We start from the raw sequence: 25,494 nt of genomic DNA, 5'->3' as shown, positions 1-25,494 counted from the left end.
AACTCAGGGCCTAGGTGCTGTCTCTGAGCCTCTTTTTGCTCAAAGCTAGCATGCTACCACTTTGAGCCACAGTTCCACATTTGGTTCTCTGGTGGTTAATTGGAGATAAGAGTATCACTATCACAGACTTTCCTGCCCTACCGGGCTGGCTTTGAACTGTGATCCTCAGATCTCAAAGTAGCTAGGATTACAGGCACCTGGCTCCTTTTAGTTCTATTAAGCAGCATCACTATCCTACTGGTTCCTCTACTTAGAATAAGTGGAATCAGTCTTTGCTCCTTCTACATTTGTATGAGAGTCATAGGCTTAACTGAAAATTACACTCTGACCAAATTTTCACCAAAATTGTTTTAAGGGTGAAGCTGGGTGTCAGTGGCTCATGCCTATAATCCTGGCTACTCGGAAAGCTGAGACCTGAAGGATTAAGAGTAAAAGGCAACTTGGGCAGAAAAGTCCATAGGACTCCATATCTAATAACCAGCAAAAAGTCAGGCTGCAAATATTGTTCAAGTGGTAGAGTTCCTACCATGAGCAAGGCCCTGAGTTCAAGCCCTGGTACTGAAAAAAAAAATTAAGGGTGAATATCATTTTAAAAAGTAAAGCTTGGGTCTGTTTCATATTAACAGTTTAGTAAATACTTTCAACTAATGGCCAAAATCAAATTATTCACAGCTACGTGATCACCAAAATTTAATTAGTAAGGTAAGACTCAGATTCATCTGGATTTTTATTTTTTTACTTTAGGATCTCCATTTGTCTTTGCTCTAGTTGAAAGTCAATACAAGCCCTAGGAAAAAAATATACTCTTTTCATGCAAACATGGGGCTCCCAGCAAAAAAAAAAGGATGAAATGATTTCTTCTCCATGATCAATTATTAAAACACTCTTTCCTCGAGGCCCCAGTGAAACTTCCCCTGCTTCGCTAGCATGAAAACCTGGCTACGAACAGTCCTGAGCCTTACTGATGTAATGTTCTTGAATTCATTCTCTACAAACCACAGAATAACATTAGCTACTCATCCAGTGGGAACGTGCACAGCTCAGAAATTCTATATAAAAAGGATCAAATTAGTAACAGGCACATTTAAAAAAAGAAAACTTCAACTCTTAAAAAAAAATTTAACAAGAACTGTCCAGGTTGTAAAAATACCAGGGAACAAAGTGTGGAGGCGTGGGATAGGAGATAGAGCCAATCAGGGTTGTGCTGACATGAACAGGGCTGTGGTAGCAATTCTTTCTCCAACTTTCTAAAAACAGCAGCTCCATTTTACGCTCCAACAAATTCATCTCAGGGACACTCCATCTGCCTGTCAACCAGTACATATTGCCAGACATTTAGCAGAATGGAGCATGCTTAAAATACTGCCCAGTGGTGGGTGGATTGGGGGGACCCTGCAGGAGACCTTCCCTCTGTCCCCAGCCAGGCTAGAGCACCTCTCCATTGTGCTGTCGCTGCTGGTACCTAGGTTCTGATGAGTTCCTAGCAGGAAGACAGGGAGGAGCTGGAATAAAACATGAGCAATGCTTTCAAGTTCACTTGGAGTAAACAATCATTTTAACTGAGGTGCCAGCAGCCTTTGGTGGCCTTTCTAGTCTTTTCTAGGGCAGGCTTGGGTGGTCTGGCATTCTGCCAGCAGTCAGCACCATCATCAGAAGATGTGACAAGCCCTTCTGAACTTGGATTCTGAAGCGAGGGCCTGTTTTACCCCTTTACACCTGGGGGAGCTATAGAAGTGTTAGGTTTTTTTCTTTTTGGTCCAAGACTGGAACTCAAACTCAGTACCTGACACTCGTGCTGGCTAGCATTCTACCAACTGAGCCATGCCTCCCACCCCAGAAACACTACTTGACCTTCAGTCAGGTCAAATCCCTGCCCTACCTTGCCCATGACAGACATTCCAGGGTCCTCCTACGATGCCCTTTGCTAGACTCAGGTGGGGCAGAACCAGCCAGCTGGCCTCCCAAACCCTTCACCCCTGGATTTGCACTGTGAACACCAAAGATGTGTCCTCTCCCTCCATCTTTTCCAAGGAGATTTTTTTTCTTATTTATTGTCAAAGTGATGTACAGATGGGTTACAGTTTCATATGTAAGGCAGTGGGTTCATTTCTTGTACTGTTACCTCCTCTCTCATTCCCTCCTCCCCCTCCCCCCTCCCCTTTTCTCTCTCCCCCCATGAGTTGTTCAGTTGGTTTACACCAAATGGTTTTGCAAGTATTGCTTTTGGAGTCGTTTGTCTTTTTATCCTTTGTCTCTTGATTTTGATATTCCCTTTTACTTCCCTAGTTCTAATACCAGAATATAGAGTATCCAGTGTACTTAGATGATATACAGTGATAGTGTGGGTCCAACCACAGGAAGGGGATACAAGAGGATCATCAACAATAGAAGCTACGGTTTCACAGGGCATGTTGAAAGTGATTACAACAGTGATATAACCGTCATTTCCATAACGTGGAGTTCATTTCACTTAGCATCATCTTATGTGATCATAAAGGTATAGCTATTAGGCTCTTGTGATCCTCTGCTGTGACTAGCCTAAACCTGTGCTAATTATTCCCTATGAGGGAGACCACAGAGTCCATGGTTCTTTGGGTCTAGCTCACTTCACTTAGTATAATTTTTTCCAAGTCCTTCCATTTCCTTTCCAAAGAGATTTTAAAAAACTTTATCATCCAAGATATATTCAACTCCTCTCCTCAAATGCTTTCTTCATAGCCATTACAATGGTAGGCTTTGGTGACACAGTGCCTTCCCAACCCCCCAAATTCCATTAGTGTGAGGTTTCAGTGAATCTACCTGCCCGGAAACCCAGGGCCATGCGTCTGAAACTTGTACACAGTGTAGCCATGACATACATGCTAGCACTGCAGCCCAAGCTCAGAATAGCTGAGCACACACTCACTAACAACAATGTGAGAGGCAGATTTCTACCAAAAATAACTTTCACTAATGTACTGTCCTGGAATCAAATACAAAGCCTCAAAAATCATGTTTTAATCATTTTTCATGTTGGCTTCTAAATGTACCTCAAAAATCCATGATCATATCTGTGGAAGAAACTCCACCAGATGGCAAAATAGGGTTCCAAAGCAAGACACGGAAGGGTTTGTGGTTAATTCAGAGTTTGAATTTCTAATAGCAAGAGCTTTGGTTGCAAGGGAACCATTTTAGAACCTCTATTGATAAACCCTTTGAAGCTGGGTGCTGGTGGCTCATGCCTATAATCCTAGCTACTCAGGAAGCTGAGATCTGAGGATCATGGTTTAAAGCCAGCCTGAGCAGGAAAGTCCCTGAGACTCTTATCTCCAATTAACCACCAGAAAACCATTAGTGGTGTTGTAGCTCAAAGTAGTAGAGTGCCATCCTTGAGCAAAAGAGCTCAGGGACAGTGCCCAGGCCCTGAGTTCAAGCCCCACACCCACCACCATCACCACCACCACCAACAACAACAAAACAACAAAAACCAAGAAAACAAAAACTCTTTGGCAACACAGTAAGTTTGTTTTGTGCACTTGTAGAACTTCATGTGTAAACAATACTAATTACAAACAGCTCAGGAAACAAAGATATCACCCAGAATAATACTTCAGTCAGTATCCTTTTTTTTTTCTTCTTTGGCTTAAAAAATATGGTATATAACACAGTATTTACTAAAGTCTCCCACTATAGATTATATTATTATAAAGCATTAGGGCTACAAATGAGCATATAAAAAAGATATCTATGACTGGCTGTGATTCGTGGTACCATGCTTGCTTACCTCCAGAGGTTATATCTCAAAGTAAGCCACAGATCCGAACTCTGGCACCACATGTAGATTTTATTAAGGACTGATTCCGCCTCTCCTTAACCCTTCCCAATCTCCAGAATGAGCTATTGCTTCTGCTTTCTGTGAGCTCCCAAGCACCAAGGAGAAAGCCTCAGAGATAACTGCCAGTGTGTCTAGAAATAAAACCTACAGAAAACAGAGGGACACAGATACATCCCATTGTTTCCAACAACCACAGGATGGAGTAGTACACGGTCTATTAAACCTCCCAATGAGCTCCTTCGAATGAATAAGAATGACTCTTTTGGTGCTGGTCCTGGGACTTAATCAGGGCCTGGATGTGGTCCCTCAGCTTTTTTTTTTCCTCAAGGCTAGCTCTCTAACACTTGAACCACAGCTCCACGTTCAGCATTTTTTGGTTGCTTATTGGAAATAAGAGTCCCACTGACTTTCCTGCCCAGGCTTTCTTTGAACTATAGTCCTCAGATCCCAGCCTCCAGAGTAGCTAGGATTACAGGTTTTTATCTAGTAACTCACTTGCTTTGCTTTGCCAAACACCTAACCCAATCCCTCCCCAAATGGGTGCCTTGCTCCAAAAGGTCCTCCTAAGTATTCCTCTATGTCCTTCCCATTCCTCGCTGACGTCAGCACCACTCAGCCTCAGTCCCACTCAGGTCTGACTTCCTGCAGAAGTAAGTGATGGTCTTCAAGTCCTCCTAAACTCCACATCCTTGGGACTGAGAACAGTTGACTTTTGTCTCTTAATCTTCAGAAATAGCCCAGGGCCTGCCAGGGTGACTGTGTCCACATGTGACTGTACATTTTCTGAAGGCAAGGACCAAGGATCATCTCTGAGGCTCCTATGTTTCACACAGTACTTATCGAGATGGAAAGACATGTCTGAGTGCCCCGGTGTCATGCTGCTGTCTGGGTGTGTAGCTCCAGACACACACTGTAGGCACAGCATCAGGTAAAGTGTTTGGGCAGGTTATGATGGAGCCAGTAATCCTGTCTTTGCTCAAGAAGACATCTAACTGGACCAGCACTCTTGAGCTTCTGAGACAGACAACAAGTCAACCCCTCAAGAGATGATTTCAGTCATGAGGGCTACATGGAGAAGAGGGAGTGGAGTGGGACAATGCTCTGGGATAGGTTTAGCAATTGCAAGAAAGCCCCCAAGACAGGGGACAGGATTGTGATGAATTAAATTTGCCATGAGAAGCAACTAGAATGGGACCAATGGCAGCAACTGGAATAATTAAAGGAGTGGAAAAGAACATTTCAAAAACTAGACAGAATTATTTTTTTAAGAGGTCAGGGTAATAGCAGTCTCTATGTGGATGGGGAGTTATTTTAAGGAAATCAGTGATCAGCTCTTTTCCAACTAAGGAGGACAAAGCAGGGGGATGTTTGTTACTCAGAACCCAAAGATGTAGGTTACATAAGTTCACAGCTAAGGCCACAAAGGCGGCTACAAATGAGAGAGGGCTCCCAAAGGAGGCTGCACTATACCTTAGGCAAAAAATACTTCAGACAGAATGAAGACCTTTCCCCATAATGGAGCTAGCATGCAAGCCTTGTGGATTGAGCAAGGTGATACCACTTTCTTGATCCATGCATCTAAATCAAATCAGGGATTGCATTGCAATGAGAATATCAAACTCATTCTTTTAACCACTTTCCACCTTAGAATATAGTTGGTTCTAATATAATTGGATAATACAATCTTTTTAAAAAAATTAAACACATAAAACCCTGTCTATTAAACCCTTCCATCTTTCCGTTGTCATCCACATGACTCCATAAAGATCTCTGTGCTTTATAAGAATACCTTTCTACATAGCGTGATACTGACATGAGAAGCAACCCTAAATAGGCAAAAAATGAAAAATGCTGGTGAAGATGAGATGTTTTTCTCAAGCCTTTCACAGAACCCAATTTTTAAAAGTACTAATAACTATACTGGGGTTTGAATTCAGGGTCCTGCATTTACTTGGCTTGCTTGTTTGCTCAGCTGCTGTTTTACCACTTGAGAAATGCCTCCAGCCTAGCTAGTTGCTTGTAATTAGAGAAGGAGTCTCATAGATTTTTCCACTTGGTCTTGCTATGAACTATAATCTTCCAGACCTCAGCTTCCTGAGTACCGACCTCAGGTGCCCAACGAAAAAGAGTAACTCTTGAAAAATATATTCTAACTCACTACAATTAGAATTTGTAGTCTGAATATTCAAAGAGTCTTCGATAAATATTTTAAAACTTAGGTTGGTATGTTGACCTACTGATGTATTGAACACTATAGATAAAAGGGGACCAAGGGATTTTTAGAAGACATCAAAAAATACCATTTTTGCACCCTCGAAGACAGTGAAACTTACATTGCTACATGGCAACATATACATATGTATCAACATAAATGTGTGTGTATATATATATAACATATAAAAATATAATTCTATGTGAGGAATTCTGTGAATGCTGCCCTGAGAGAAGAGCTCACCTGATTGGATTTTCTTAATTGTCAATTTTCCATACATAACCAGTACTCATACATCTCTTTAAAATGATGTGGCTGGAAATAACATACAAAACTAGTTCCATGTTTAAAGAGGCATAAAGTTACTGTAACTTATGTTTGAAAGTGCCATCTTTAAATGGCAGCAGAAACATCTAGTTCCATTTACTTCTAGTTGGAAGTTTGTACCCAAATAAATGTCATTATCCATACTAGCCATACGTCTCTCCTCACCATTTAGAAATGGGAGACACTGATAATTCATCCCTTGCACAGAGCCATTCTGCCCAGCCAAAAAAGCTATACTAATACCAACACTTCCAAACCCAAATGGAGATAAATAACTTGAATGCGTTTTCAAGTTTCTTATCCTCTCATAGGGTATGTAGGAGACACAGGATGTGGTTAAGCACCATCACATCACTGGAACAGTACTACAGAATAAGCAGATCCCATTAAAATGCCTCCTCCTTTAAGTCAGTGGGATGTGTGGCGCTACAGTGAACAAAGCTATTGTGTAGGGAAGACAGTTAGCTTCTTGCAGCCACAGTCTTCTCCTGCTGGGTTATAAGGAATAGCTGAAGCACTGGAGAATCTTCTGCTCATTTAATTACAGAATCTATCCATCAATTATACCACTCTCTTCATCTCATTACCAGATTGTTCACCCTTTGAGGGGATGAATAGAAATTAGTTTTTGCTTCTTCCCAATACCAACATTCTTTAGTATCCATTTCTGCCACTTGGTCTGTTCTGGGGCCATTCCATACATGGCTATATAGCTTTAGCCACCAGCAAGATACTAAAGACCTTCAAATCTTTCCCAGCATAGTCCAGTACCTCTGCAGGGCTGAATCTATAGCACTTTTGATGTCCTGTGCATATTGAGCCTCAATGCATCCCAAGCTGAATTTGCTCTCTTTCCCAGGAGACAGTCTCTCCAATGCTCCTGTATTCCAATAGTTGGTGACTACTCCACCCACCCACCAGATATCCAACTAGAAACCTAGATCATTCACTCCTTATATTCAGTGTGTCCATCAAAGCATATCAACCCTAAACTGTAAGCATCCCATAAATGTGCCTCCTCTGTCACATCTGCTGCCACTGGACATTATGCCCACATGGACTACCAGGTCCCCTGAGGGTCTCCTGGTCCTTGTCTGAATCCTATCCATCTCTCAGTACAGCACTTTTTACTCAGTATTATAAACGCTGCTTATTACACGTGTCTTCAAATAGTCTCTGAGTAGTTCTTGGGATGCAAACCTTGTGTGTCAGTGTCTTTTATGTTCTCTGTACTTAGCACAATGCTCATGCTTTTGGGTGTGTGTGTGTGTGTGTGTGTGTGTGTGTGTGTGTGTGTGTGTGTACAGGACTTGCACTCAGGGCCCAGATGCTATCCCTTAACTTTTGTCATTCAAGCCTGGCACTCCACTACTTGAGCCACACTTCTGGCTTTTTGCTGGTTGGTTAGAGTAAAAGTCTCCGACTTTTCCTCCAAGGCTGGTGTTGGACCATGATCCTCAGATCTCAGCCTCCGGAGTAGCTAGGATCATAGGCATGAACCACCAATGCTAGCAATATTTATGCTTTTTTTTTTTTTTTGTCAGTTGTGAGGGTTGAGCTCAGGGCCTGGGCGCTGTTCCTGAGCTTCTTGGTACTCAAGGATAGCTCTCTACCACTTGAGCCACAGTGCCACTTCCAGTTTTTAGTGGTCAATTGGAGATAAGAGCCTCATTATCACAGACTTTATTGCCCTGCCGGGGCTAGCTTCAAACTGTGATCCTCAAATCTCAACCTCCTACGTAGCTAGGATTACAGGGTTGAGCCACTGGTGGCTGGTAATATTTCTACTTTTGATGTAGTAAATGGATGAATTATTCCTGGACCATCCCTGAACCATCAGATGTCTAGGCATCAAACATGTCAAGAAGCAAAATGAATTCACCAGCAAAGTTCCTGCTCACCAACCCTAAGCCTACTACAACTCGTTCCATGAAGCCCTAAAGACTGGAAATTGATTTAAGCATGCATTATAACCTCTCATTCCTTACTTGGTTAACTCTCACATGAGATGTCCTTTTGTCTTTCTCTTTTCAGTAAAAAACTTTCACTTTTTATCGCTATGAGTATTTGTATTTTAGGAATTACTAATGAGGAGATAACTCCCCCCCACCACCTTCCACTCAAGAAATGAGGCTTTTGTCAACAGTGAACACACACACACACACACACACACACACACACACACACACACACACACACAGGCCAGCAAGGGAGCAAGGGGAGGGGAGGGGAGAATTCCAGAGAGAATTAATTCAAGTCAGCCTGTGACTAGACCTCCTGGCCACTCAGCCAGCTCTTAACCAAACACCCAAGATTTTTTTCTCTGTTATTTTTCTGTATGAAGAATCTTCTGAACTGGGTTCAGAGAATTAATTAATGACTATTGGAACAAAGTTACTTCATGAGGAATCTCTTGTTTCCTAGGAAAAGAAATAGAAAACAGAAAACACAAGACTGGATTGTGGTTGTTTTAAGAGCTAATTCCTCCTTCTTGGGGACAGGGACTTCAGGGGATACCTAAAGGCCTATGAACCTCTGGAATGGGGAGGAAACACCCCCTCCCCAGCCACTTGAGTCTCATTCAATTCCAAACTACAGAGAAACTCTATGGAGCTTCTGAAGTCATTTCATCCCCAGGGGTCAGCTACACTCCCACTACATTGGCCACTTGGGCACCAACAGGGACACACCGCTGAGCCCGGACATAGAACGTGAAGCTACCTACCTTTGCAGGTGAAGCATTTGATGTGGAAATGTTTGGTCTGCACACGAAGCACTTCCCCCTTGCATGGCTCCCCACATTTATGGCAGTGAATGATGGGCTTCTCTGTGGGGTGATGAGGGTCCTGAGGCTGAGCCACTGGAAGAAACAACAGAGGGCACAGGTGAGGATGAAAATGTACCTTCTCAAGGACATACAAATTCCATTACATGGTAGCCAGTGAGCTGCATGTTGACTTCAGGAGCGTGACCTAAGCACCTCCATCATGAGATCCCCAGATAAGAAAGACCGAGGCGTCACGCTCGACTTGTTCCTCTGTGGACCCTGTTGTCCGTTGTCTGCCTCTCTTATTCTCTAGAATTGCATGTAATGGAGCCATTATACACACAGTCCTGTTGGTTTGATGTTTTGAAATGCCTTTTTCTTGATGTAGAAAATCTTTTTCAGCTGTTCAAGGTGAACTGTGAACCCCCTGAAGATGAGAACCATCTTCTAAAGCTGTGTGTTTTCTCCCCAGCAATACCTCCCTTTCCTCCCTGGCTCCTCTGACAGCCCACAGCGGAAACCTCACGCTCCAGAGAAGCCCAGATGTTTGTTTACTTGTGAATTAGGATGTGTGGGTCCTGGCTGGTCTAATTCAGCAGAAAGGATTTCCTGATCTTAATTTGGAGGCTCATTTAACCTGTGGGAGGCCGATTTGCCTGTACAGTTCACAGACTGCAAACAGTGATTGTAAAAATATTGCGAATCGTGCAGCGGGGTGGATCTCTCCAAACCTTTCCCCAGAGAGCAAAAAGGGATTGATAAAAAGCACATGATGGGATTTACAGGTTATTCCTTTAGCTCCCACAGTGTGGTTTTCAGAAAACAGAAGTTCCCTGCTCTGTCCGGCGCTGCCTCTACTCTAGGAGGCCAAGAGGGAAGGTAGTGAAGACACTGCAGCATCGAGATAATCCTGGGGCTTTATTGACTCTCAGCTACAGCATGCCAAGAAGGACTTGATGGCTATCAAATAACTTTCTGCTTGAGGTCCCCAGAACCCATGTACTATATGGAAATGATTAACCTATGCTATAGGATAAGAACAAGGAACCAGGCATTAAAAAAACCAACACAAAGAACAAAGTTGATTGTTTTTCTGGGGGCATGTGGGGCAGATACTGCTGAAGTTGAACTTCGAAATCACCTTGCCCCCAGGAGTTCCCTGTAAGCTGTAGATAGAGTAAGTATTGTTTCTCAAACCTGTGTAAGGTTCTCATTTCACCTGGAAAGAGTTTACATGAAGACAGTCCAAATAGCCCATTATGGCTGCATACTAACAAACAAGGTGCTTCTTGTGAAATCTGGACTAAAGAGCAGGTGAAGTTTCAGGTTAGACACTTGATCTGAATTCTCCACACCGGATCCTGGGGAATGTCAGGCTGGGTACCCGAGGTGCAATTCATCTGTGTTTCCTTATCTACCTGCTGGAATCACTCTTGCAAACCTTTATTTACAACAAAACTCAACAATTTTGTAAAGGAATTGGGGGGCATGAGCTATCAAGATCCCTAATCAGCTTCTGACTTTGAAAGCGATGTGTATCAAGATAAAAATCTGTCCACCTGGCATTTTAAAAAAAAGAAAGGGGGAGTGGCTTCAATGTGAACTGTTTTCCTCCTATTTTATGCTTTTTGTGGGAGCTGGGATGACAGGAGTGTGTCGCTCATGTCCACTTATTGGTTGAGAAGCAATCTCTCTCAACTTTTTATCTGGGCTAGCCTACAACCCTGATGCACCCCATCTTAGCCGCCCAAGAAGCTGAGATTGCAGGCCTGAGCCACCGAACTTGCCTCCAGACAAATCTTACACATACTCCAAATTAAGAACTTCAGAATTCTTACAATGTGAGTAGGCCAGACATGGAAATTAAAAAGTAATCTTCTAGCCTGTCCTCAGAAACACCAAGGAAATGGCGAATCTCTTCACAGTGAGGAAGATTGCATTTTTGGAGAAGAAACACTGGAATTTCTTAGAGCCAAGCAGGCCAGCCAGGATGAATAATGATGAGGGAAAGAAAATATCATTTCACTTTTCTGTCAGAGGACAGCTCTACATTGCAAGCCTTTCCCCTTGGAAATATAGATTATACCCCAAAGCCCTCCATGCCCAGAAAGGGAGGGCATCACCTTCATCCAGAGATGGCCAAAGACTGGTCCCTTGCCCTTTCTCCACCTTGGCTAAGGCAGACACATAGCAGAACCACCCATTTGTGAATAAAAGAGTTTTTTCTTATTAAAGAACAGCAGACTTCAAAGACGATAAAGAATAGGTATATCGTATCCCAACCCAGATCAGAGTAGACAAAAGAATCTTTCCTCTTTAAAGATGAATAGAAGCAGATCATTTTCTCTGTCTTAGAAAGTTTGGTTATTCCCAAATGTGTGTTGGATGGTTCAAGGCTACACTTATGAAATGTGCTGACTGAGCTGACTGCAACACAGACATGACATTAGGGCTATGGTCCTCAGACTTGCCAGATGCCTCTGCTGCTGATTTCTTACACGATGGCTCCAGGTTTCCGAGCCTGGCCAGTCCCTGTTTCTACAGATGGAGAAACAGGAGTGAAGAGCTCACATTTCTGTCCAAGGCTGCCAGTGAGAGGTTGGCAGAGGAGACAACCATTTACCCTGGGACTCTAGCAGAGTGGCTAATCTATTGCAGTTTGCCGATGCCATAAAGTCAGAAGAATGCGATCAAAACCTGCACTGGTTGCACACATTCTGAATAGTGAGCATATACATCAGAAGAGCCAAGAGTCTGCACCTGTGAAGGTAGAAGGGGACTCCTGCACTGTGTATCCTGTCAACTGAAGACATTCTGCCTGCTTGGCCATAGCTGTTCATTGCAGGCCCAACTGAGGAGCTGCATATGGGCCTTTCCAATCAAGCAAAAGCAGCTCTGCTCATGTCTGCAACTCCAGTGCAGAAGTTCACTTTAGAACCCGCTGAGATGACTAACAGACCATAAAGAGGGCATGCAATTAGGGAAAATGTCCATGCAAGAAAGAAAGTCTAATTCCATCTTGGTATGCATTTTGAGTCTCTGGACATATGATACTGATCTGTTCTAGCTGCTTCCAGCCAAGCTTCAGGCACCTGCTAGGATCCTGTCTAATTCCTGCTTCCTGGAGTGCTTTCCTTCTGAAGCCTTTTCTTTAGCATCACCTAGCATTTAATGTTCTTTTGTGTTTGTTCTGCATTTCCATTCCAATGTACCAATCCTGGTAGCCTGAATTTCTGCAATAATTCTTATTTCTAAAATCCAAGAAGGTGAACTATCTCTCTACTTCTCTCTTCAACTTTGGAATACAGAAAATAGTTATCATCCCAAATCACGAGAGGCATTTTCCCAAGCAAGGCTGGTCTTCTTCCATGGCAGTAAATAACCAGAGAACACTATTACACCCTTATAACAGTGGCCACTTATTGAACATTTCCTATGTCCCAGCCTGGGGATAGCTAAGGAGATCCACAACCACAGACTGTCCTCACACCTGCCTTGTGAGGTTGCTTCCGATGATTCTTATTTTTTCCAGAGGAGGAAACCTAGGCAAGAAGAGTTTAAGAACTTGTCTAAGATGACTCAGCTAAGAAACTGCCTGCGAAGCACATGCTCGAAGCATCGTGATGGGGATTTCCACAGGAAAATCCACCAGCACAGGAGGAGATGGGGCCCGTGCAGTGTGCTCTCTCCATTCTGATTACACAGCGCGGAAGCCGTGACCGCCAACTGCATCATCACTGCACAGGTAACACCTGCTAGTAAATAAGCAGGTAAGGGGGGGGGGGAATACTTCCAGTGGAAAAAGGGAATTCTTTCAGCCACAGCTGTTAACACTTACAGAGAGTCAGGGAACAACAGACAGGAAATGCACTCCGGCATAGGGAGGACTCTCCTGTAGCTTCTGCTCTGAGCTGAGCTCTAGATTGTTCATCTGTCAGACAGTCTCACCTGTCTGACGTTGCAATCACAAATCACAGGGGTACTCTGCATGATAAGCCTGACTTCAGCCTAGAGGCAGGCAACCTATTTCCCTGGGAGTCTGTGTTTCTCAGCTTCTTTCCTTACCTAGGGTATTTTCATCACTGCGTCTCCCTGCTTAGTTCCCACTAAAATGTAAGTGCACATTCCAGAAATGGGCTCCCTACCTCCTTCCACTCCCCTCCCCCCTCCTTTCTTTGCACTAGAAAAGCATAGGAAACCCCAGAGCTTAAATAAATGTGCCGGGTGCTTAATTTGCAGTTTACCCAAAAGTCCATTTCCTGCTGTGGCAAGTGGTAGTTACTAGAAGCTTCTCACACTGTGCCCTGTTATTAGTTGTCCAGAATGAGCCTTCTCTTAAACTGGCCTCCACGACCTATTTTTTTAATACCATGTGAGTTTGTTAATCAGGATTATTACTTAGCACAAACAGCCTCAGCAGGCCTGCTCTCTTCTACCCTACCCACCGTTCGTTCATAGCTTTCCACATGCAACCTGGCCCCAATCCTTGATTTTCCTTTTCTGTGGCAACCCAATTGGTTCCTGCCACTTCTCCAAACATAAAAGATGCAGTCAGCATCACCCCGCAGGGCTCCTGAGGATGGAAACCAGCTAGGCTCAAATCCAGGTAATCTGATTCCCCCAAGGCGAAGATCTACTCAGATTACCATCATCCACTCAGGCCATTTCCTTCTTGGAAACCCCTTGCCATGCTTGTTCTGAAGTGCCTTCGACATAGGAAGGTTAATCTCAGAAAATGATCTGACATCAGCGTGGTGCCTTAGTCTTCCATTCTTCCAGGAGTGACTTCTGAGGCACACCTGTGATTGCCATGAGTCACCAAAACCACACCCTCCCCCTCCCCTGGCCACTCTGACCAAGCTGGTAACTTTATCCCAGGGTGCAATGGTTCACCTCTTCTCCCAGTAGAAATCAGAAGGGCCTTGGCTAAAAGCTGGAAGGGAGGCCTGATTCCTCGCTCTTCCCCTTCCTGCCATGTGCCTCAACATCCCTGAGACTGTAAGGAGTGGCTGAGAACAGGTGGGTTCTCCACTCTGCTCAGTTCGTAGTGGAGACCAGGTGAGTCAGCTCCCTGCAGCCCCTCGGCCAGCCAGGCATACTGAGGCTCGTGTCGGCTGAACGTCAAAAAGGACATTGCTATCCTGCAGGTGCAGCAACATCTGAAGTATGACAAAACCTCCTTGTGAAATGTGATAGGACCTTTAAGGTGACCTGGAGATCTCAAATTGTCCCTGAGCCAGCAATTCTACTTAAAAATGGATCAAGTCAAACTACTGGGCAGAGGCCTGCTGGCAGAGTACCACCTCTTAATGGCCTGGGAGAAAGTCCTTGTTCATCCTGATTCTGAGAAGGGAAGGGATTGGTTCCATTTAAGTCATTTATGGGAAAACATGTGGAGAGAGGGCTACAGTCCATCAGCTTTTAGGCTGAGATGCTGGGACAAGTGGTAGGGTAACTTCCTAGCAAGTATGGAGCCCCAAACTCAAACACCAGAACCACCAAAAACAAAAGAACCCAAAGAAGAACAGAGATTGAAATGTCTCTGCATAGTACAGACCAACCTGCTCACACCAGCCTTTGGCCTTGGCTTTTTGGCTGCTTTCCACTTAAAACCTAAGGCATGCTTGGAATCATTAGCTAGTTAGAAATTGCATGTTAGACAAACTAATGGGCATGATTCATCTGTGTGTGAACTTTACAGTTTATAAGAAGCAGTCAAAAACAATACCTTCTCCCCTCCCCAGAATTCAACAAGCATCAAAGCTGGACTCTCCCAGCGATGAGGACTGGAGAGGGCCAACTGAAAGGCCGGCGACCTCACGAGGCAGCCTGAAACTGGTCATGGTGGTTGTATTTACACCACAGAAATTGGCACATGGTACAGATCCCTTCCCTCTGCCAAGGTGGTGGTTAGACATATACCTGAACACCACTGTCCTCAAGATCTCGTTGCCAGTGAAGAATAAAGGGAAGCTTTTTATTTGAATGCTTATAAACTCCAGAAACAAGTGTCTGAACCCCTTCTGAAACATGTCCCTAGTGTTGCTCCAGGGATAAAACCTGACTGTCACCCTCCCCTGGGTCTCTCCAGTGTCTGCAAACCCACGGAGAAACAAACACACAAAAGCACCAGGTTTAGACATGTTACAAATTCGAGAACATGATCTAAATATTAAGGCTCCTGCCTCCTCCTATACCTGAAGTTCAGCCTGATCAAGCTTTTCAGATGATGTACATTTGCTGGGTGTGACTTCTGCAAGCAAAGGCAAACACACCTAATCTCCATCTGTCACCTTGCTAGTCATTCTATTCATCCAGGTGATAACCAGCATTAGCCCCTATGTTCCCTTGCTCATCTGATTGCAGAAGTTCATCTACTTGAATGGAAGGGAAGTGTTTATCTCCTTAACAAGGCACTTCATGAAGTCTACCATTTGTTAGGAAGAAAATCAAATCCAACATAGCACTGGAGGGAGAAGGGAGACAGAGACATTAAGTAAATACTGCCATGCAATCTCCTAAATACAACCTTCTAACAGTTGGCTGCTGAGTCTGCTGTGTTGTTACAGGGCTCAAAGTACCCAAAGATAGATTATCCATTCCTGAAGGCAGGACTCGGGGATGTGTCAGGCACACAGAAAGGTTTACAAAGGAATGGGTCTCTGACCCACACACAGATTAAACTACCTGTCACTAATAAAGGAAAGGCCCTCACCGTATATAGCGAAGCCTGCAAGAAGGCAGGCCAAAGAGGTGTAGAGTTTTACAGAAGAAATGGTATCAGACACCACACCTCTGGAAGGGCAAGAAAAGGTGAAAGGGTGACAAGGGAAGGATGGCCAGAGGCAGGAACTTTAGAAGGGAGAGTATCTGGGGCACAACTGGGCCCCATAAACCAGGCAATCTGATGAAGGTGAGTTCAGAGACCAGGGACAAGCAAGAAGAAACATAGAACACTTTCCTTCTGCCATACATATAAATCCCAGATCTGGCCCTCCAGGGCTGACAATTTAGTGGAGTAGGTGGTTTGGGGAGGTGGAAGGAAAAAGAATGAATAATAATGAAGTATAAACACAGAGAAAGAGAAAAATCACCTGTGTAAAGAAGAGTCAACAAGGAACAGGAAAAAGGAGGGGGAAAAAAACCATCAGAAGAATGCTTCAATGAAATGCTCCAGCAGCTGGGCCAGGGAGGAAAGGCAGTCTTTGCATGGAGGAAGAAGGGAAAAAGGTATCTTAGACAATGGGGAGAGTGGGATGGGGCATGTTTGACAAACATTAGAAACTCTGGCTTGACTGATGCACAGAGTAAGCGAAGGCCAGGAACAAGGCTAAGGACCTTAGACTTTGCGCATGTCCATTTGCCCTGGGCCCAGGTCTAGACAAGAGTGATATAGTGGCAGAATAATGCCGTCTTCTTCTATGGACTGTCTGCTCACCCTGTGGGCAAAGCCAGAGCCTCTGGCTTACAACATGGCAGCTTGGGGAGGGCTGTGAATGGGTCATGGTTTTGAGTTCTGGCTAGATGTGCTGGTGCCAGTCCTGGCCCTGCCCGTTCTGAGCTCAGTGTCCTCCACTTACTTCCTCCACAGTGCTGAAGCAGCAGGTTTCATCTGTCCAGCTTCAGCAAGGTATGCTGGCCTGTAACTCAGCCATTTTAAGTGTGCAATTCAGTCATTTCCAGTATATTCACAGAATTGTGCATAGATCAGCACAATCTAATTTTAGAACTTCTATTTTTAGGGGAAAGAAGGGACAGGTTCTTGTTATGTAGCTTACAACAGCCTCAAATTCACGGGCCTCTTGCCTCAGCCTCCTGAGTGCCAGGATTACAGGTGTGTACCACCATGCCCAGCTTAGGACTTCTCATTAGCCCTGAAAGAGATCTTGTGCCAAGTAACTGTCATTCATCTCTCCTCCCCAGTTTCAGACAACCACAAGTCTACTTGTTGTCTCTATAGACTCCAAGCAGAGCAACAGGTCTGGCCAGTGTCAATGTCAGCTTCTCAACATTTTTTTGCACGGCAATTCAAAGGAAAGGCACATACGCAAATAGGAATCTCCTAGACTTGTGTCACACTTTATTAATGCATGCAGCCTTCCCCAGTAAAGTATAATATACATCTCCCACAGTGACAAATGGCCTCATTCCATCTCTCCTACCCTCTTAGGCAGGAACTCATAAAAATAAGAATTGGTATAAAATTTTTGAATGAAATGCCATCAGACCCAGGGCACATCTCCTGTGGGAGTTGTCACAAGCACAAATTTCCTGGAGGTGTGTCTGTCCACATTAGTGCCAGCCCCAGATGACACATGCTAGAAAACATGCTTAGAAGATCAGAAACCACAGGAAATACCAATAAGCAAGTGCCTGGTCCTGGCAAGGTTTAGGCTTCTGTGTCTCATACCCAAGTTTGTGTATTAAAACTGTGGACTTTCAACTCCTGTGGTTAATCCTTTTGCTACAGAGCCAACCAGAATGCTCCTCTAAAGCTATCACTGGAGCAGATTACGCTACAAATTAATTCCTCCCAGTAGCTTCCTACAGCACTAGCCACTACACCCTGCTAGCCCTGTCTACTTGGACTCCAAGGTACAGGGCTCTAGCCAAGATCCAGTTCTTGTTGCTTCAAGACCTTCACACATGCCTTTTTTCTCTCTTTCCAGAAGCTTCCCTCTGGTCTCTAGGGTCTTCTCTTCTGAGTCTCAACTAAAGCAGTTCCTATGCCATCCCTTCTGAGTCCTCCCTGATACACCTCAGACCTCTCTCCCTGCCTCCGTGCTACTTGCCACATTCTAAATATTCTAGTTCTTTCCTTTCTTCTACCAGGCAGGGGCTGGGAATACAGCCTAGTGGTAGAGTGCTTGCCTAGCATGCATGAAGCCCTGGGTTCGATTCCTCAGCGCCACATATACAGAAAAGGCCAGAAGTAGTGCTCAGAAGTAGTATGGCTCAAGTGGTAGAGGGCTAGCCTTGAGCACAAAGAAGCCAGGGACAGTGCTCAGGCCGAGTTCAAGCCCCAGAACTACAGCCCCGCCAAAAAAAAAAAAAAATTCAAGGCAACTGCCATTGTGTTCCCAGGATCCAGTCTGGTTGCTGGCACAAAGTTCATGCATTTAATGATACCTTGGTTTTCTGACTTGTTTCCATAGCAACAATCTTCAGATGCTATTGAAAGTTAAACATTTTGCATTTATCCACCAGGTAATTTTTTTTTTTTTTTTTTTTTTTTTTTGGCCAGTCCTGGGGCTTGGACTCAGGGCCTGAGCACTGTCCCTGGCTTCCTTTTGCTCAAGGCTAGCACTCTGCCACCTGAGCCACAGCGCCACTTCTGGCCGTTTTCTGTATATGTGGTGCTGGGGAATCGAACCCAGGGCCTCATGTATACGAGGCAAGCTCTCTTGCCACTAGGCCATATCCCCAGCCCACACCAGGTAATTTTTGATGATGTCAAAAATTCAACTGATGATGAAAGACAAAGGAATGGTGTGAGACCCTGACTCAGAAAAGGTAAGAGCGGAGTGAGTGCTTACGGCTCATGCCTGTAATCTGGGCTACTTAGGAGGCTGAGACCCAAAGCCAGCTGAGGTAGGAAATGTCTGTGAGACTCTTATCTCCAATTACGAGAGAGAAAGAGAGAGAGGGGGAGAGAGAGAGGGGAGAAGGGAAAGGGAGGGAATGGAAGGAAGGAAAAAGGGAAAAGAGAAAGAGAAAGGGAAAGGAAATGGGAGAAGGGCAAGGGGAAAGGGGAAGGGAAGGGAAAGGAAAAAGGAAAGGGAATGAACAGGAGGAATGGGTGTTTTGATAGGCCAGTTTCATACCAATTCTGGCTAAGCTCTCTCAGTGAGAGCCACACTGTAAGGTACAATTTCCAGCTAACTTGACTTAACCGGTGCTGAAGTGTCACTACTGCCTAGGAGAAGCTAAATGACATCTCCTCATAGAATAGCCCCTGTTCCATTAACATCAACCCATCCTTGGACTAAGCCATCACTAGACATTGTATTTCACCCTATTGTATGAAATCGACTAGAGTGGTCAGGCTGTTTTCCCAAGGGATGTCAGCACCAAGAGTCCAACAGGTAAAGTTTCTTGTTGAAGCTCAGTCCAGTCTCGGGACAGTGGGTATACTAGCCACAGGAAGACCTTTGTATGGTCCTAGAGCATCGTGGCATGACAAAGGTTACACAGCCTTACTCTTCTACTTGAAGCAAACTACAAAGTGAGTGGACATCGGTGGATGCAGCTTGGCTATTCCATTCTCCTATCTGTACTTTCATTCTTTTCCTGGGAACCTGAGGAACTGTGGTTCTTCAATTCCCCATCCTGGACTCAGCCAAGAAGAACATCTGTAACAGCAAAGGTAGCAGTGATTTGAGCTCTCATTGCCAGCCAGCCATTGTTTGAAAATGCTTTACACAAATTAATTGGCTCAATTCTCTTATTAAACTGGTGTGTTCATTGTCCGTTTCTGATGAGAAAATGGAGGTGGTGGAAGGTTAAGTGACTTGGCCAAGGTCTTACAGTTAAGTTGAATTTAAACCCAGGCAGAGCTCCCAATTATGAACATGATTTATTTTTCTATAAAACCTATAAAATCTCAAAAGCTTTGGGGATAATTTTACAAAGCTCTGACGTTAGGACAAGAATGGTGACCTTGAAAAGCAACACACAGTCCCTGTAAACAGGCATCATCTTCTAATCTCATCTCCAAACATCCGGGGCCCCTTGTCTTGTTCTGGCCCTGAGACCCCTAAAAGCTTTGTATCAGCAGCCTGCCCTCTGACTTGCCTTGTTGGCCGGTTTCAAGTTCAATACCTGGATTCTTTGCAGCTCCCTCCCAAAATGCCTTCCAGAGAACAGATGTCAAGCAAATTATGATAGGGTCAGGGTCAGTGGAAGGCCATTGCTAAGGCCCACTGCCAGGCCTAGGCTGGGACCTTGACAATGGCCGACAAGCTGAGTCTTCCAGGTAAGAAAAGAGAAAGCAGAGAGACATGCTCTTCCCTGATGCTCAGCAACATGGACTCCAGTCCAACAGGTCCTATTCTCAGCACCAGCCCTAAGACTGCACTCCTCATTTGCTTGCTGTTCAGAAGGGGTCGTGTGAATGGCACAGAAACAGTAGTCCAATAGACACCTAATTTGCACATGTGCCTTTTAAGGGGCCTTCTATGGACCTGAGGACACCCAGGCCCTGCCATTTTTCTGGGGGTTACCCAGCCATCTCTCTTATTTTCTATCAAACACTTCAGTAAGAAATAGCCTTGCTCCCTTGCCTGCCATTCACTGTTCTTAATTGTTCTTAAACTTCTCGTGGTTTCAAATAGTGAATAACAGTAGAAATAATCAAATGGAAAAAAAATACACGCTACTATAATGTAGATAGAAGACAGTGATGGTGAAAAAAACACTGTCCCCTTTCAGAGTGTATTTGAGCTCTTCAAAGACTAAAGAGGGAGTCTAGCCACTTATGAGTTATCTTTACCCAAGATAACTTTATGGTTATCTCTATGAATTCCAGTAAATGTGCTCCTGAAGACCCTGAGAACTATGAGTGGTGCAGAAAAGAGCACACCTGCACAAATCTCTGCACACCTGAGCACACCTATGCCTGGACACTAAACTAGCAACACCTTCTCACAGTCAGTTAATCCCCAACTCACCCTTTGAAAATTGCCTGTAATTTTCACCCTGGGCACACCCAGGCTCACACGATGACAGCTGATCCAGGCCACAAGCATCTCATAAAGAAACCATATGCTGCTGCTTCAACTGTAGGGAAGGCAGGTGAGAAGGATGCTCTGAGCCTTCTTTTTTGTTATCTGTGCCTCAGGGTCAACCAAAGGTTTCCAAAGGAAAATAGAGAAGCTGCTTATAAAAATAAAATGAAAGAGAGGGAGAGAGGGAGGAAGGGAGACAGAGAGAGTGGGGGGGGGGGGGAGAGAAAATTCTGCCTTACCTGCCTGTAGGGCTGAAAGTTCCATGCATAGAAACCAAGTAATAACAAGTCAGGCTCAAAATGTGGTCCCTGGGCCAGGAATATCGATCTTACCCAGGAACTGTTTGAAATGCAAAATCTCAGCCTCTTTCCCAGATACACTGAATCAGAAATTCTGAGTTCAGGACCCAGAAACCTACAGCTCCTAGGAGATTCTGATGCCTGCTAAAGTTCGAAAACCACAGCCTTAGTTAGTGATTTTCCCAGGAAGTATTTTTGTTTTTAAGCCAGCATCTTCCTTGTTAAAACCAAGTTATTCAAACAAGTCAGCCTGCCAGAGCCCACAGACAAGAGTCACACCCTGGGTGCTCTCCAGTACACCTTGGACCGTAACAATATTTATTCATCATGTACAGTTTACATATGAATGAATCCAATGTTTCAGAAAAAAGAGGTCACACAGAACAAATATTCACTCTCCTGACAGTTAACACAATTCACCCATGAATACACAGCTCCTGCCAGTTTGGGATAAACATACCTCTGGGTCTGAGTCACTCATCCCAACACACAATGAAATCGGAAACTGAGCTGCTTTCAGCTTCAGTGAGCCCGAGCAAGGGTTCAGCCACAATGGGAAGAGATCCCATCCCACCCACTGCCCACTGAACCTTCTCAAAAGTCCTCTAGCTCTTGGACACTGGGCTTAGGAAAGAAAACACAGCATTTCAACTTTGGCACAGGACAGAGACAAACAGTGACAGGCTCCTCCTTCTCACCCCACATTCGGCTGGAAATCGGAAAAGCCAATTTGTTGTTCTTTAAAAAGGGCTTCAGGGAGGCAGTACAGGCTGTTCACCTTTTCCTGGTTACCTAACCAGATAATGGGATAGGCAAGAGGTAGAGCTACCTCCCAAAGATAAAGTTAAGTCAGTGCATTCCTTCTCTTAATGCTAGCAATGGGTTCAGTGTGAGTGTGTGTGTGTGTGTGTGTTGAACTTAGTGGTGTCTCCTGTTCCTGCTCAATTTGCTTGCGCATAGCTGGAATTCTACCACTTGAGCCACATCTACAGCCCAGCTTTTTACTGACTAACCAGAGTTGGAGTCTTCCAATCTTCTCAGGATAGTTTTGAATGTTGACCCACCAGATTTTAGCCCCCTGAGTTGCAAGGGTTACAGGTGTGAACTACCAGCACCCAGCAGTGAGCTATCTTTTTCTTTCTGGGTTAATCTTGGGTTTGGAGTTTGTTTGTTTTTTAGACCTCAGTGAGTAGGTGCCAGAGGTCAGGGCGTTTGTTACAATTGTTTTTTCAATGTGAAATTCTTTCCTTTGGTGTCAGAAATCATATCATTCAGACAGTCATTCTGGAATGATGAGAGAGACAAGCACAACAAATCCTGCCCAATAAGAGCAGCACTTCCTTTTATAAAACAGTAAGAGGGCTGGGGATATGGCCTAGTGGCAAGAGTGCCTGCCTCATATACATGAGGCCCTGGGTTCAATTCCCCAGCACCACATATACAGAAAATGGCCAGAAGTGGCACTGTGGCTCAAGTGGCAGAGTGCTAGCCTTGAGCAAAAAGAAGCCAGGGACAGTGCTCAGGCCCTGAGTCCAAGCCCCAGGACTGGCCAAAAAAAAAAAAAAAACCAACAGTAAGGGCAATCCACACTTTGATTTTTTTTTTTTTAATCAAGTGGAATCTGATGCTCCAAACTGGAGCTTTCCTCCCCTGGAAGATACAAAGGTTACAAGTGAGTTGCATGAGAAAGTAAGTCATTGATCAAGACCACTGATTGTAAAATTCATAGTTTACAGTGACTCCATTTCCTTCTTTCTTCTTTTGCTTCTTAAATCCTCAACGAGTTATACAAAGGAGTTTCGATTTAACGTGTCAATTTGTGTGTAGAAGGCATCTTGATTCATGTCACCCCTTCCACCTTTCTCCCTCATCTACAATCTGCAACTTCCCTGACTTAGAAATGTCCTTATCCTTGATGTCCCCACACAAAGCTCAGAGCTTTCCAAGATAAGGCCAGGGTGAAGAACGCAGACAAATCCAGAAGCGGGGTTGGGGGGAAAGTCATGCAACATCAGCCTGGAAATCATTCAGCAATCAACCTGCTCCTGTGTGACATCACACACCGGAGAAACTGTCTCTGTGCAATGAATGGCTACTGTTCTCAGAAGAGTCCCTGGGACAGAAGAGAAGTTTTCATTATGTTAGGTAGTGTGTGGGCAGAGTGGGTAACTGTGTTTTGGAAGAAGTCAGACAGGAAGAATGGAGCAGATAGTATTAAAGGTGGCAACACTTCCCAATTCTACAGGTTGCTTTATGAGAACACAGATGAAGTCAACAAATGCTTGAGGAGAAACCCAGGGAGCTCTCCTAAGTGGCACAGATGGTGATTGTTCCGTTTCCTCTGCTGTTTACATAGGTGAGCAGCCCAACTGTAGAAGAATTCACAGAAGGGATGCGCCTTTGAGATGCTATATGAGGGAGAAGAATGTGAACTAGGTCCTCAATAATGGAGAAGAGGAAGGAGAAATAAATACATTCATTTATCAGATGTGTCCTTATTGCTCACAAGGGAACATGGAGAGGGCTGGAGAGGAAATCACCTCCTCCTCACAAGGATTCCAATGGGAAATGGGGAAGATAAGTGGGCCTAGGACAAGTTTGAGAACCAGATAGGCAGAAGAGTGGGGAAGAAAACAGTCCTTCTATCTTCCAGCTAGGTGATCCACCCCAAGTTTCTCAGCTCCATGTACCTCTTTTTCATCACCTATTAAGGGGAGAACATCATGGGCTCTGAGGGGCTAAAACATTAGAGACAGTGCCTGTAGAGCCAACACAAAGCCTGCCACTTGCTATGTGTTGATTGGATAACCACAATGCACATTAAAATGAAGCAAGGTAGACTTGGAGAGATACTTATTTTGGTGGAGGTAGGGAGGAAGTGTTCTAAGGACCTGGGGAGAACCCCAAAGGGCCATCAGGAAGCCTGCCTTAACCTTGTCGTTCACTAAGGTTTGGGGGCTGGGAAAGGACAGGGTGATTCAGTGTGCTAAGAGGATTACTTTGGTGCCAGCCTGGAGGTCATATTTGGGACACGGTACAGCACTGTTCTCGAGCTGCCAGAAACAAGACTGCAGTGGTAACTTTCACATGAGGCAAGTAGGGGTGACTTCCCAGCCTGAAGCAGCGTGTGGGCAGCAGGGTGTGGTATCCCCTTCCTCACCAGTACCTACCCTCTGAAGTAGCTCCCAGTACTGTGGAGAAAAGCCAGGTCTGCTTGTAACATTATCTTCTTTCTGGAATAGCACAGCCATCCTGCCTAAGCATCCTGCCTAAGAAGTACAATGGGACCACTTGCTTTCAGTCACTCCCTAGTCCCGTACTGCCAACACTGGCTCAAGGTGTATGAAGCCAAACTACCTTCTTCTCTTCCTTTCCACCCATAGCAACTCTCTTCCATCCTCCTCCTCTGCCACCCTTCCCAAGCCTTCTGCACACCCAATATGGAGGAGGGTTTAAAGATAATAGATTAAATTGCACCCATCAGGTTCAGATGTGGGAGACCTACCCCCTAATGCCTTCGAATGCAGCCTACTTAGAGACAATGTTTTTACAGTTAAAATGAAGAGGGCCCACATCCATTGACTGGTGCCTTTATCAAAAAGGGAAATGTGGAAACATGCACCCAGGGGGACTGCCAGGTCGACCTGAAGGCTGAGATGATGCTACTACAAGCCAAGGAATGCCACACATGGCCAGCAAACCATCGGAAGATGGGAGGTGTAGACACAGATTTTTCCTACTGAACCAACTGGGCCAAAACCTTGACTGTGTGGTCTTGGTGCTTCCAAATTGAGCACACTAAATTTCTGTTGTTGAAGCTGCTCTGTTTGTAGTACTTCATTAGGCAGCCCGAGCAAGATGACCTCACTTCTCAATTCCTCTGATCACATACATCAAACCTGCTGTTGAGTTCCCTCACCTCTAATGGCATAGCTTTGCTCAAATCTATCATTTTCTTTCAGTTCTCATTTATCTTAGAACCAAATATCCCATCTTTGAAGGCCCTGATTAAGAGCTGCTCCAGGAAGCCTTTTCTGATCTTGGGAGCCAAATCTGCCGCCTTCCACCTGTCACAAAGTTATATATCAATGCCTCTTTCGATCATCTATTTCCCTTTAGTCATTATGCACCTATTGTACATCCTCAATTGGTGATAATGACTCCAGGGAATCCCATGTGTCTCTTAAATCCATGAGCCCTTCTCAAGTCCTCAACCCATGCAGAAACGGCAACATCATTCAGGAGTTTCCTGCCCCAAATTGGGACTGTAGAATCTTAAGGGAAAATATGTGAAGAAGCATTTGGAGTTTGTTGAACATAGTTAATCTGTTGTCAGCAGCTGTAATGTG

The 25,494-nt window shown here is 44.6% G+C and overlaps 1 protein-coding gene across 15 annotated transcripts in view; it reads right to left on the bottom strand.

Annotated features, from left to right (window-relative positions):
* Positions 1-25,494, bottom strand: part of Ablim1 (actin binding LIM protein 1) — a 243,101-nt gene that overhangs the window by 111,305 nt on the left and 106,302 nt on the right. For all 15 annotated transcript variants that reach the window (XM_048338187.1, XM_048338185.1, XM_048338196.1 and 12 more), the window contains one exon: positions 9,079-9,213. In XM_048338187.1, coding sequence (XP_048194144.1) covers positions 9,079-9,213 — 135 coding nt within the window. Of the gene's footprint in view, positions 1-9,078; positions 9,214-25,494 lie in introns of those variants that run through there.

This window comes from Perognathus longimembris, chromosome 2 (genome assembly GCF_023159225.1).
Source record: "Perognathus longimembris pacificus isolate PPM17 chromosome 2, ASM2315922v1, whole genome shotgun sequence".
Lineage (NCBI taxonomy): Eukaryota > Metazoa > Chordata > Mammalia > Rodentia > Heteromyidae > Perognathus > Perognathus longimembris.
The sequence above is the reverse complement of the archived record's forward strand: the minus strand, read 5'-3'. Positions and strand labels throughout refer to the sequence as shown.